Below are 14152 nucleotides of genomic sequence, written 5' to 3' on the forward strand. Positions count from 1 at the left end.
CTCCCAGCCCATTCTCCCACTCACTGTCCCGCCCGTTCCTACCTGCGTGTCCTGCCAGCTGGATCCACGGATACCGCTTCTTGAAGGACATCACAAAGGGCGACCAGTGCACCACGTTTTTGATCTTCCTCCACGATTTACTCTGGACCAGAGAGAGGGAGAGAGGGGGTAACTAGGACTGTTCCAAGTGGATAGGCACAAGGAACTGCAAATGCTGGTTTATACGCAAAAGGACACAAAGTGCTGGAGTAACAGCGAGTCAGGCGGCATCTCTGGAGAATGGTCCCGATTTAAACATCACCTAACATATTCTCCAGAGATGCAGCCTGACCCGCTCCGTTACTCCAGCATTTTGTATTCTATGCAAAACTCTGCGCGTTCACCCTGTCTATTCCCTTCATGATTTTGTACACCTCCATAATATCACCCCTCAGCCTCCTGCAATCCAAGGAATAATGTCCTCGCCTGCCCAACCTCTCCCGTGAGTCCTGGCAACATCCTCGTCAATCTTCTCTGCACTCTCCAGCTTAATGACATCCTACCCATAGCAAAAGCCTGATGGTTGTTGGGAGGAAGCTGTTCTTGAACCTGGTGCTCACACTTTCCCGATGGTAGCAGTGAGTTGGGAGCATGGCCAGGGTGGTGTGGGTCTTTGAAAGGAACATTCTCACAGATATTCATATGTGCGCTCACACACAAAGCCCACATACACAATCCCCCTGACTCACACACAATTACTCGCCAAAGCCCACGTACCTGCCCACTGTCTGCCACAGGTCGAGCTGCGGTCTCACAGCACCATGGACCCGGGCTTGATCCTGACCCCGGGTACTGCTGTCTATGTGGAGTTTGCACGTTCTCCTTGTGACCGCGTGGATTTCCTCCGGCCTCCTCCCACATCCCGAAGACATGGGGGATTGAAGGTTAAATGGCTGTGGGTGTGTTGGCGAGGGGAAGAATGCGACGGGCATTTGGGTACGGACCCCGTGGGTCGAAAGGCCCCCTGTCCCGCTGTGTGTCTCATTCACCCATACACACACACCACACACGCACGTGCATACATTCACACACACACACGTGCACACACTCCAACATACTCTGCACACCACATACTCACACTCAAACACACACACACACAAAGGGTGCACTGCGATGCAGAGATTTACGAGACTCGGGTTGCTGGGAGGGAGAGTGTTTGGCCCATTGAGTGGGAGGTTTTTGGAGTGCGGAGAGTGGGTCACTGTGACCCAGTCCCCACACTCACTGCCCACACCAGCCAGCAGGCAAGCCCAGTCCCCACACTCTCTGCCCACACCAACCAGCAGGCAAGCCCAGTCCCAGCACTCTCTGCCCACACCAGCCAGCAGGCAAGCCCAGTCCCAGCACTCTCTGCCCACACCAACCAGCAGGCAAGCCCAGTCCCCGAACCCTCTGCCCACACCAACCAGCAAGCAAGCCCAGTCCCCACACTCTCTGCCCACACCAACCAGCAGGCAAGCCCAGTCCCAGCACTCTCTGCCCACACCAACCAGCAGGCAAGCCCAGTCCCCACACTCTCTGCCCACACTAACCAGCAGGCAGGCGGGCAGGCAGTTAGAGGGTGTGACCGGGGCAGTGCAGGATGACAGGCGGTGGCCTCCCCCGGGTAAGGAGGGCACGGTGAGAGGGAGATTTAATACGTGCGCTACAACTACACAGTTTAATGGAGTGACACTGATTCACCAGGGAGGGGTTTTTAGGCCTGAGGAATGAAAGCTATCTGCACACTGTGATCTGGTACACGCCTTGAGATGCAGCGATACAGACTCACACAGCACGGGTCTGCCCAACTTGTCCATGCCCACCAACATGTCCCATCTACACTAGTCTCACCTACCCCTGTTTGGCCCATGTCCATTTGAACCTTTCCTGGCCCATGTACCTGTCCAAGTGCCTTGCAAATGTTGTTATAGTACCTGCCTTAACTACCTCCTCCAGCGTTTCCATGAGAATCTCCAGCAGGGACTCGAATAGGGAAGGATTTAGACGGGACAATTAGGGAGCTTTGGACAGGTACGTGGATAGGAAAGGTTTAGAGGGATATGGGCTAAACACGGGCATGTGGGACGGGTGTAGACGGGCATCTTGGTTGGCATGGACAGGTTGGATCAAAGAGCCTGTACGACTGACTCTTTGTCAAAGGATTGGGTGCAGGAGGTGAGGGAGGGAGAGGGAAGAGGAAGGAGGTAGAGAGAGGAGAGGATTGAGGGAGAGGGAGGAAGAAAGAGGGTGAGGGAGCGAGGGAGAAAACAGGGAGGGTAAGGGAGGCAGAGAGAGGGATAGGGAGGGGAAGGAGAGGGAGGATGTCAAGGAGGGTCAAAGGTCAGGATTGGGGGCAGGACGGGTGATGTCTGGGGTCAGTGCTGGGTTGTGACCCAGTCCAGCATTTCCTGCTGTAATTCCTGTCTCCGTCTCTCTGGAATTCCTGAGCTTGGGTTATTTTTATCCCTGGACTTGGGCCAGCTTGGTGACGGGGGGAGGGGAGGGGAGGGGAGCAGGGGTGGCGGGCGAGGGAGTGCGGATGGTCTGATCTGGGATGGGTGGGGGGGGGATAATAGCCCATGGTTGTCTGACACATGAGTCCCGTGCCAGGAACACCCCCTTCTGGCCCACATCCACCGTGGGGATCCACTGCCCCAGTCTCCCTGCTGTGGGAGCCCCACTGATTACGCAGTTCCCCTTGACAACAGCTCAGAGCTGACAAGCTCCATTAACCTTTTGCTGCCCACTCTCCCCGCCCCTCTCACCCTGCTTGCAAGCTGCCTGGACTCGGGGGAATTTGCTAAAAAGAGAGAGAGAGAGACCATAGTACATGTGTGTCTGTGTGAGGATGTGTGTGTTTGTTTGTATGCCTGTGTATATATAAGAGAGAGAGAGGGGGAGAGAGGGGGAGAGAGGGGGAGAGAGGGGGAGAGAGGGGGAGAGAGGGGGAGAGAGGGGGAGAAAGGGGGAGAATGTACATGTGTGTCTGTGTCAGGATGTGTGTGTTTGTTTGTATGCCTGTGTATGAGAGAGAGAGAGAGAGAGAGAGAGAGAGAGAGAGAGAGAATGTACTGTGTGTCAGTGTCAGAGAATGTGTGTAGATGTATTTGGGCAAGTGTCGAGAGAACATAAAACAGTATAACACAACAACAGGCCCTTCGGCCCACAAACATGATGCCAGATTAAACTAATCTCCTCTGCCTGCACAGGACCCACATCCCTCCATTCTGCTGGTATGGTCCTATGGTGGTCATGTGTGGGTCTTTGTGACCTAGCTGTGTCTGTCTGTGAATGTGCCGGTGTGTTGGTATGTACCTGTGGTTGCAGGAGCGTGGGTCCTCTCCAGGTCCAGGGGCAGGGTCACAGGCAGCCCTGGGGTTAGGGTGAGAGTCAGGATCTTTGTCAGGGTGAGGGTCAGGTCTAGGGAGATTGTAAGGGTATATGTGGGGGGTATATGTGGGTGAGTGTGAGTGTGCAAGTGAGTGTGAGGATGCATGAGGGTCAATGTGAGTGTGAGAGTCAGCGTGGGGTGTGTGTGGGTGAGTGTGAGTGCACAGGCTCATGTCTCAGCATTCTTCCCTGGGCGGTGGGGAGGGGTCCAGGTCAGTGTGAGTGTGAGTGTGCAGGGCTCAAACCTCAGCAGCCTGCCTGGGAGACAGTGAGCGGGAGGGGGAGGGGTGAGTGAGAGGGGGAGTGTGAGTGTGAGTGAGAGTGTGAGTGAGAAGGTGAGTGTGAGTGTGAGTGAGAGTGTGAGGGTGAGTGAGAAGGTGAGTGTGAGTGAGTGTAAGTGAGAGTGTGAGTGTGAGTGAGAGTGTGAGTGTGAGTGTGAGTGAGAGTGTGAGGGTGAGTGAGAGGGTGAGTGTGAGTGAGAGGATGAGGGACAGTGTAAGTGTGAGGGTGAGTGTGAGTGAGTGTGTGAGGGTGAGTGAGAGGGTACGGGTGAGTGTGAGTGCCCAGGACCCATGCCTTGGCACCCTCCATGGGAGAGAGTGGAGGGGAGGGGCAGTGTGAGTGTGAGTGTGAGTGTGAGGGACAGTGTAAGTGTGTGAGGGTGAGTGTGAGGGACAGTGTAAGTGTGTGAGGGTGAGTGTGAGGGTGAGTGTGAGTGAGGTTGCCCAGGGCCCATGCCTTGGCACCCTCCATGGGAGAGAGTGGAGGGGAGGGGCAGTGTGAGTGTGAGTGTGAGTGAGAGTGCCCAGGGCCCATGCCTTGGCACCCTCCATGGGAGAGAGTGGAGGGGAGGGGCAGTGTGAGTGTGAGTGTGAGTGTGAGTGAGAGTGCCCAGGGCCCATGCCTTGGCACCCTCCATGGGAGAGAGTGGAGGGGAGGGGCAGCCTTGGCAAGGTGCACTGAAACTGGAGCTGCTGAGATTTAATCTCCCCAAAGAAGGCGCGGGGAGCAAGTCGTTAAAGGTCAGGCAAGATGGAACAGGTCCCGGGACCAGGCAACAGATGACAGGCAACCAGGATCTCACAACGCTGCCAAGTCACAAACAACAGCACTCAATGCTGGCGACACGCTGCGAGTCGGGCAGCATCTGAGCAGGGAGTTCCACAGCCCACGCTGCAGGCACGGGACTCTACGTCAGAAAGGGTCGCAGGGGTGGCGAAGGGTTTAAGTTTGAGTTTATTTTATTGTCACTTGTACCAAGACACAGTGAAAGCCTTTCGTTGCGTGTTAACTGGTCAGCAGAAGGACTGTACATGATTACAATCGAGCCATTTCCAGTGTACAGATACAGGATGAAAGGAATAATGTGAATCGTGTTTAGTGCAAGATGAAATCCAGTAAAGTCCAATCAAAGGTAGTTAGAGGGTCTCCAATGAGGTAGATAGTAGCTCAGGACCACTGTCCGGTTGTTGGTAGGATGGTTCAGTTGCCTGATATCCCCAACAACCCTCACCAACTTCTGCAGATGCGCCTTAAGAAAGCATTTTATCGGGATGCATCACAGCTTGGTTTGGGAACAGCTCCATCCAAGATCTCATGAAATTGCTGCGAATTGTGGACACAGCCCAGACCATCACACAAACCAACTTCCCTTCCATTGACTCCATTTATACCTCAAGCTGCCTCGGCAAGGCCAGCAGCATAATCAAGGACCAGTCTCACCCCGGCCACTCCCTCTTCTCCCCTCTCCCATTGGGCAAAAGGATAGAAGTGTGAAAATGCACACCTCCGGATTCAGGGACAGTTTCTTACCGGCTGTTATCAGGCAACCAAACTATCCTACCAACAACTACTATCTACCTCATTGGTGACCCTCAGACTATCTTTGATCGGACTTACTGGCTTTCCCTTGCACTAAACGTTATTCTCTTATCCTGTATCTGCACACTATGAATAGCTCGATTGTAATCATGTATTGTCTTTCCGCTGACTGGTTAGCACACAACAAAAGTTTCTCAAATGGACCTCGGTACATTTGACAATAAACTAAATTGAACCAAACTGTTAACAGCTGGGAAGAAACTACCCCTGAATCTGGAGATATTCACACGTTCACACTTCTGCACCTCTGGGCTGATGGGAGAGGGGAGAAGAGAGAGTGACCGGGGCTGAGACTGGTCCTTGATTTATGCCGAGGAGAGAGGGAGATGGCCCCGAGAGAGGGGCCGTGGTCCACCTCCTAATCATTCCTGGACTGGAAGCAGTTTGACGGCAAGAATGGGGATGTTATCCCACCTTCTCATCCACTCCCTACATGCTAGGGACAATTTACAGTGGCCAATTAACATACAAACCCGCACGTCTTTGGGGACGCGGTCACAGGGAGAATATGCAAACTCCACACATAGACAGCACCCGAGGTCAGGATCAAACCTGGATCTCTGGCCCTGTGAGGCAGCAGTGCCACCGCTGTTCCACCGTGCGCCAACGACATTCTTGGTCATCTGAGTATCCTTAACCCTCCCCTGGGTCTGTGAGTGTAAATAGTGTCAGTCGCCTCTCCCGGGACGTACTCGCCTAGAGCGGGCGGCCCGGTGGTGCAGCGGTAGAGTTGCTGCCTCACAGCGCCAGAGACCCGGGTTGGATCCTGACTATGGGTGTTGCCTGTGTGGAGTTTGTACGTTCTCCGTGTGACCGCGTCGGTTTTCCGTGGGTGCCCCATTTTCCTCCCACAATCCAAAGACGTGCCGGTTTGTCGGTTAATTTGGCTTCAGTAAAAATTGTAAATTGTCCTTAGTGTGGAGGATAGTATTGGTGTACGGGGATCGCTGGTTGGTACGGACTCGGCGGGCCGAAGGACCTGATTTCGCCCCGTATCTCTCGACTAAACTAAACTAAACTCATGCCACTTGCAATCCCAAAGCTGGATGCCTGGAACAGAACTGTATTCCAGGAATGCCAAGGCGATGGGATTCTCCCCAAGCGGGAATTCCTCCGTGGTTCCTGTTCCCCTTCTCGTCAGCGATAAGATGTCGACTAGAACGTGCAACCACATCCCATGAAAATCCTGGTCTCTGCTGATCCTGATCACAGGGCATCCGTTCTCTCTCCATCCCTCTCCCACCTTACCTGCAGATTAACCTCTCTCTCACTCCCTCTAGGTCAGCACAACTGTGATGGACTTCAGGAAGCAAAGCAGTACACATGCCCCGCTATGCACCAAATGGCACCGAAGTAAAGATGCTTCAAGTTCTTAGGAATAAATATCTAAATATGACTAGCAATTTGTCCTGGACCAGCTACATCGAAGCATTGGCCAAGAAAGCACACCAATGCTTCTACTTCCTTAAAAGGCTTCGGACTTTGGCATGTCCCCAACTTCTACAGATGTGCCGTCAAAATCATTTTATCGGGATCACAGGATGGTTTGGGAACAGCTCCATCCACTGGATCTCCCGATTGCTAACCATTTTATCTCCCCTTCCCACACTGTGACCTTTCTGTCCTAGGCCTCCTCCGTTACCCTCTCACCCGATAGCTATGTCCTCTAGTCTTTGGCATTTCCACACTGGGAGAAAGGTTCTGATTGTCTACACCATCTATGCCTCTCATAACATTATATATTTCTATCAGGCCTCCCCTCAACTTCCCACACAAGAGAAAACAACCCAAGTCTGTCCAACCTTTCCCTGCAGTTTATACCCTCTAATCCAGGCAACATCCTAGTAAAAAAGGACACAATGTACTGGAGTAACTCAGCAGGTTAGACAACATCTTTGGTAAACATGGATAGGCGACGTTTTTGGTCGAATACTTCTTCAGACTTGAACTCAGATCTTGAACCGAAACGTCACCTGTCCATGTTCTCCAGAGATGCTCATAAGTGTTCATAAGTTATAGGAGCAGAATTCGGCCATTCGGCCCATCAAATCCACTCCGCCATTCAATCATGGCTGATCTATCTTTCCCTCTTAACCCCATTCTCATGCCTTCGCACCATAACCCAACATCCATACTAATCAGGAATCTATCTAATCTGTGTGCCTAATCGAATCTAATCAAGATGCTGCCTGACCCACTGAGTTACTCCAGCAGTTTGTGTCTTTTTTTGGTGAACCAGCAGCTGTGGTTCCTTGTGTCAGCATTTTGGTAAACCTCTTCTCTCCCTCTCCAAAGCCTCCACTCCAAGCCTCTCGGGAGGGCCTCTGACTAGATGCTAGTGGCGGAGGGAGGCCCTGCTGTCGAGAGGAGAGTTTCCTCACACCCAAAGAGGCAGTGTGACTCAGAGCTGACGTGTGGTAAACAGAGGGACTTCCTCCCTCCCGTATGTCTGTGTCAGTGAAAACAGTGGTCACATGGCAGTGTGCAGCAGTGGAAGGACACTCTCGGGTGAACAGGAAGCACCGTCGTAGAGTGCGGAAGTGGTGGCAGCTTATTCCCTCTCAGAAAATAACCTATTTCATTTCCCCAGAGATGCTGCCTGACCTGCTGAGTTACTCCAGCATTTTGTGTCTATCTTCAGTGTAAACCAGCATCTGCAGTCCTTTCCTACACTCCGAGAGTATAATTTGGTTTAGAGACACAGCATGGAAACAGGCCCTTCGGCCCACCGTGTCCACGCTGACCACCGATGCCCGTTCACTAGTTCTATGTTATCCCACTTTCTCACCCACTCCCTGCACACTAGGGGCGATTTACAGAGGGCCGATTAACCTACAAAGCCGCACGTCTTTGGGACCTGGAAGGAAACCGGGGCACCCAAAGGAAACCCACGAGGTCACAGGGAGAACGTACAAACTCCACACATGGACAGCACCCGAGGTCAGGATCGATGCCATGTCTCTGGCGCTGTGTGGCAGTGGCTTTACCAGCTGCCCCACTGTGCCATGTGCTGTTTGCTTCAAGTCACAGCCATTCCCTCACTGCTGACGTTCCTGCTCCCCTGTGCATGGGGGTAGGGAGGCTGGAGGATGCACTGTAGAAAGCATCTGCCAGGATTGGCGAGGATGTTCCCAGATCTAGGTTTATTATTGTCACGCGTACCGAGGTGCAGTGAATAGCTTTGTGTTGCATGCTATCCAAACAGATCAGATGCTATACATGAAACCACACGCAAGTACAATAGGTAGAGCAAAGGGGAAGGAACAGAGTGCAGAGTGCAATTCTCAGCATTGTAGCAAAACCACTTCCAGAGACAAAGTCCAATGTGCATAATGGTGTAGAGGTGAATCGGACTGTACCCTAGCTGATGGAAGGACCCGTTCAGAAGCCTGATAACAGAGGGGAAGAAGCTGTTCCTGAGTCTGGTGGTGTGGCTTTTAAGCTTCTGCCCGACAGGAACAGGGAGAAGAAGGAATGTCCGGGGTGGGGCAAGTCTTTGATAATGTCTGAAGAAGGGTCACAAACCAAGATGTCACCTGTCCGTGTTCTCTCTCTCTCTCTAGAGAGAGAGAGAGAGAGAGAGAGAGAGAGAGAGAGAGAGAGATATGCTGCTGCTTGACATGCTGCATAACTTCAGTATTTTGTGTCTATTTCTGTAAACCAGCATCTGCAGCTCCTTGTGTTTCTCTTTGGTTTGCTGGACGGGAGCAGGGAGAAGAAGGAATGACCGGGGTGGGACAAGTCTTTGATTATGTCGGCTGCTTTCCCGAGGCAGCGTGAAGTGTAGATGGAGTCAATGGTGGGGAGTCTGGTCTGTGTGATGGACTGGGCTACATCTACAACTCTCTGCAATTTCTTGTGCCCTTGGGCAGAGCTGTTCCCAAACCAAAGTGTGATGCAACCCAACAGTATGCTTTCTGCAGTGCCTCTGTCGAAGTTTTGGTTGAATGTGTAACTGACCTGACTGAGTGTTGGTGAGCCAAGCTGGGTCTGCGCTCAATGCCACTGAGAGAGGATGTCAAACAAACTCTCTTGTTCACCCAACCTCCATGATGCAGCTCCGTGGGAATTTGGCCAGGCTGCATTTGGAGTATTGTGTGCCGTTCTGGTTATCTCATTACAGGAAAGAAGTGAAAGCTTTGGAGAGGATGCAGAGGAGGTTTGCCAGAATGCTGCCTGAATTAGAGGGTTTCAGCTGCAGGGAGAGGTTGGACAGACTTGGAGTGTTTTCTCTAGAACACCAGAGGTTGAGGGGAGATTTGATAGAAGTATATAAAATTATGAGAGGCATAGATAGGGTAGACAGTCACAACCTTTTTCCGAGGATGAAGATATCTCACACAAGAGGGCATCACTTGTAGTGGAGGCTACAGATGCGATAGTGGCGTTTAAGAGGTTTATAGCGAGGCACATGATATGCAGCGAATGGAGGGATATGGATCATATGCAGCCAGAGGAGATTAGTTTAACTCTGCATCGTGTTGGGCACGGACATTGTGGGCCAAAGGGCCTGTTCCTGTGCTGTACTGTTCTATGTTATCCATCTGGTGACCCAACAAACTGTATCTCTGAAGAGCAGCCACTGTTGCAATGACACTTCTGCCCCCAGCACTGTTTCTGACAGCCAACAGACTGTTAAACAATCAGCGTAGTAGGAATGTTTAACAATAAACTGGAAAAACTGCAGAGCAGATTTACGAGGATGCTGCCAGGACTCGAGGGCCTAAACTATAGGGAGAGGTTGGGCAGGCTGGGACTTTATTCCTTGGAGCGCAGGAGGATGAGGGTTTGATCTCACAGAGGTGTATAAAATCACGAGGGGAATAGATAGGAGTTTGGAGTATTGTGATCAGTTTTGGTCACCCTGCTATAGGGAGGATGTCATTACACTGGAAAGTAGGCAGAGAAGATTGATGAGGATCTTGCCAGGATGCGAGGGGCTAAGCTATTGGGGAGGAGGCTGAGGGGTGATCTTATAGAGGTGTATAAAATCATGAGGGGAATGGACAGGGTGAATGCACAGAGTCCTTTACCCAGAGAGAGGGAATCAAGAACCAGACATAGGTTTAAGATGAGAGGGGAAAGATTTAATAGCAACCTGAGGGAGTATGGAACGAGCTGCCGGAGGAGGTAGTTGAGGCAGGAACTATAACCACATTTAAAGGACATTTAGAGAGTTACCTGGACAGGAAAGGTTTGGAGGGACAAACGTGCTATATGACAATGAGTCACTGTAGTCTTATTTTTCATTTGGTCTTTAACCTGGGTGTTTTTATTGATGATGGCAGGGAAAGTAATTGAAAACAAACTTCTTCCCATTTCGCAAATCGACCGGGTCTGTGCTGATGCAAATAGGGGCTGGCCTAACTGTTGAAATTATCACTTTACCTTCTGTACACAAAGAGGAACATGTGTCTGTTAGGGCCTGGAAGGATATATGGAGGCCATTGATAAGAGAGCACATGTACAGTCGATATGTAAACGTGTGTGGCGTATCTGTGTGTGTGTGGTGTATCAGTGTGTGGTGTATCAGTGTGTGTGTGTGTGTGTGTGGCGTATCTGTGTGTGTGTGGTGTATCAGTGTGTGTGTGTGTGTGTGTGCGTGTGTGGTGTATCAGTGTGTGTGCGGTGTGTCAGTGTGTGTGTGTGCCTGTGTGTGGGGTATCAGTGTGTGTGTGTGCCTGTGTGTGGTGTATCAGTGTGTGGTGTATCAGTGTGTGTGTGGTGTATCAGTGTGTGTGTGGTGTGTCAGTGTGTGTGTGTGTGCCTGTGTGTGGTGTATCAGTGTGTGTGTGTGCCTGTGTGTGGTGTATCAGTGTGTGTGTGTGTGGTGTATCAGTGTGTACCTTAGCAAACGTACTGTTGGGTTGCATCACAGCTTGGTTTGGGAACAGCTCTGCCCAAGACCGCAAGAAATTGCAGAGTTGTGGATGTAGCCCAGTCAATCACACAGACCAGACTCCCCGCCATTGACTCCATCTACATTACACGGGAAAGCATGTCAGGCAGCATTTCTGCAGAACATGGATAGGTGACGTTCCAGGTTGGGACCCTTCTTCAGAGATACTGCCTGATGTGCTGAGTCTCTTGAGTTCTTTTATGTATTAACCAGCATCTGCAGTTTGTTTCTACGTAATCAAAGACCTCTCTCTGGTCGTTCCTTCCTCCCCCTGCTGCCTGTTCAGAAAAAGGTACATAACCTTGAAAGCGCGCATCTTTGCCTCCATCTACACTTCACGCTGCCTCGGCAAGGCCACCAGCTTAATCAAGGATAAGTCTCAACCCGGCCACTCCCTGTTCTCTCATCTCCCATCACGCAAGAGGTACAGAAGTGTGAAAACGCACACCTGCAGATTCAGGGACAGTTTCTTTCCAGCTGTTATCAGGCAACTGAACCATCCTACCAACAACTAGAGAGCAGTTCTGACCATCCATCTACCTCATTGGAGACCCTCGGACTATCTTTAATGGGACTTTACCTTGCACTAAACGTTATCCCCTTTATCCTATATCTGTACACGGTGGACGGCTCGATTGTAATCATGTATAATTGGCCTTTTGGCTTAGATCAAGTGTAGTATCTGTTCTTTTCAGTCGAGGCCGAGGAACGCGGATCTAGCAACGATTGAAATTGGAGGTCACGTCGGTGACCAGTAATCCATCAGTTGCTGGCTTAGAGGTGGATCAATGCTGGATGAGTAACCAACCTAACACCTCATCCAATCAGAATGGCGGCAGCAAATAGAGCAAGGGTCCCTGTCACGATTTGTTCCCAGCAGCTCCGTCACAGAGGACTCTGTGATTTACCGACTGTTCCCAGGGATGCATTCAGATTGACATCGAGTGCTGCTGGAAGGTCATCAACTCGGTGAAAGACGCTCTTTGGTCTGCCCGAGCTTTGTTGACCTCCTAGCAGAGCAAGAATGTCCATCAGGGAATGTTGCCGACTGGCCCACTGCAGACTGCAGGAGTACGTGCTGAGGGACGCACTGGAGCTTGGTGCAGCCAACGCCAAGGGCTCTGTGGGGGAGGACCACAGTCTAGGGTCCTTCTGCTGCTGGATATAAGGGGCAGGGTGTGGTGGAGACCGCTCATAACAAGGGAAGGGATTCCACGCCAGTGGGCCACATGAGTGGCAAGGGCGGGGGGTAAATTTGTATAATTTGTGTAAACAGTATTGAATGTTTGTATAGCCTCCGAGAATGTCGGATGAAGTTTTGTAAGGATCATGTATTGTATATATTTATTTCTCAAATAAAGTATATTTTGAATAAAAAATAAAAAATAACAAAAATAAATATGTATAGTCTTTTTGCTGACTGGATAGCAGGCAACAAAAACACTTTTCACTGTACCTTGATACATGAGACAATAAACTAAACTATACTTGGAAAAGCTTAGATATGAGGGATATGGGCCAAATGCAGGCAGGTGGGACGAGCGTAGATGGGACATCTTAGTCATCACGGACAAGTTGGGCTGAAGGGCCTGTTCCCTTGCTGTGTGACTCTGTGGCTGAGGCTCCCATTGCCCTGGCCAATGTTTATCTTGTTTCCCGACCAACGTCACTGAGACGATGCCTTTGGTCACTCTCCTGCCTGCACCAAATCTTGGAGGTCGAGCATTTTTGGACGGGCACCGCAGAACTAACAAACATTTTGTTTTGTGGTTGTGGGCCGCAGGTGTGTTTACTGATGGAAATGAGTGCTCATCTCTGACTGGAGGCAGGCACTGTAGCAAGACATTTTCCATTTTGCATATTTACAAATGTTCCCAATAACCTTAGGGTTTGCAAATTCCATGCATCAGTGTGCTCCGCTTCATAGAATCCTACAGCACGGAAACAGGTCCTTCCACCAAACTCGTCCATGCCTCATCCTCAGGCGTTCCGGTGGAAACAATCCAAGTTTGTCCAGCCTCTCATTGTAGCTCACACACTCTAATCCAGACATCATTCTGGTAAACCTCCTCTGCACCTTCTCCAAAGCCTCCATATCCTTCCTGTAATGGGGCGATCAGAACTGCACACAAAACCCCAATTGTTGTCTCCCAAACCCCTTCCGATTCCCTCTGCTTCTCCCCCTCCAGTGCAGTCACCTTGCAGCTAATGCCCTCTAATTCATTCATGGGGTACCTTGTGGCCTGGGACAAAACCTCAAGGGTTAATGGAAGATGTTGACCCTTGTTCCCAATCCCAGTCCTCACCATGTCTTGTGTCATAGAGTCATACAGCACGGAAACAAGCCCTTTGGCCCAACTAGTCCATGCCGACCAAGATGCCCCATCTACATTAGTTCAACCTACTCATGTTTGGCCCATATCCCTCCTACACCTTTCCCATCCATCTACCTGTCCATGCATCTTTTAAACCAGCCTCAACTACTTTCTCTGGCAGCTTGTACAGCACTGTCAGGTTAGTCTTTACTTGGGACTTTAGAAATACAGCTTGGAAACTGGTGCTTTGGCCCATTGAGTCCGTGCCGACCAGCGATCCCTGTACACTAGCATTATCCTACACACTAGGCCAATTTACAATTTTACAGAAACCAATTAACCTACAAACCTGCACATCTTTGGAGTGTGGGAACAAACCGGAGTACCCGGAGAAAACCCATGCAGTTACAGGGAGAACGTACAAACTCCATACAGACAGCACCCAGGGTCAGGATTGAACCCAGATCTCCACTGCTGCGTCGCCTCTGATAGGTTCTTATTAAATCTTTCCCCTCTCACCTTAAACCTATACCCTCTGGTTCCTGGTTCCCCTACTCTGGGTAAAAGACTGTGCATTCCCCCTACCTATTCCCCTCATGGATTTACACACGTCTATAAGATCAGCCCTCAGCCTCCTGCATCGAGT

The 14152-nt window shown here is 50.9% G+C and overlaps 1 protein-coding gene across 1 annotated transcript in view; it reads right to left on the minus strand.

The window, feature by feature from the left end:
* LOC144593842 (uncharacterized) overlaps window positions 1-14152 on the minus strand; it is a 28759-nt gene that overhangs the window by 3283 nt on the left and 11324 nt on the right. The window contains exon 3 of the mRNA XM_078399960.1: window positions 43-142. Within this exon, the coding sequence (XP_078256086.1) occupies window positions 43-142 (100 nt within the window). The remainder of the gene's footprint in view (window positions 1-42; window positions 143-14152) is intronic.

The sequence above is a fragment of the Rhinoraja longicauda genome, chromosome 5, assembly GCF_053455715.1.
Source record: "Rhinoraja longicauda isolate Sanriku21f chromosome 5, sRhiLon1.1, whole genome shotgun sequence".
Taxonomy (NCBI): domain Eukaryota; kingdom Metazoa; phylum Chordata; class Chondrichthyes; order Rajiformes; family Arhynchobatidae; genus Rhinoraja; species Rhinoraja longicauda.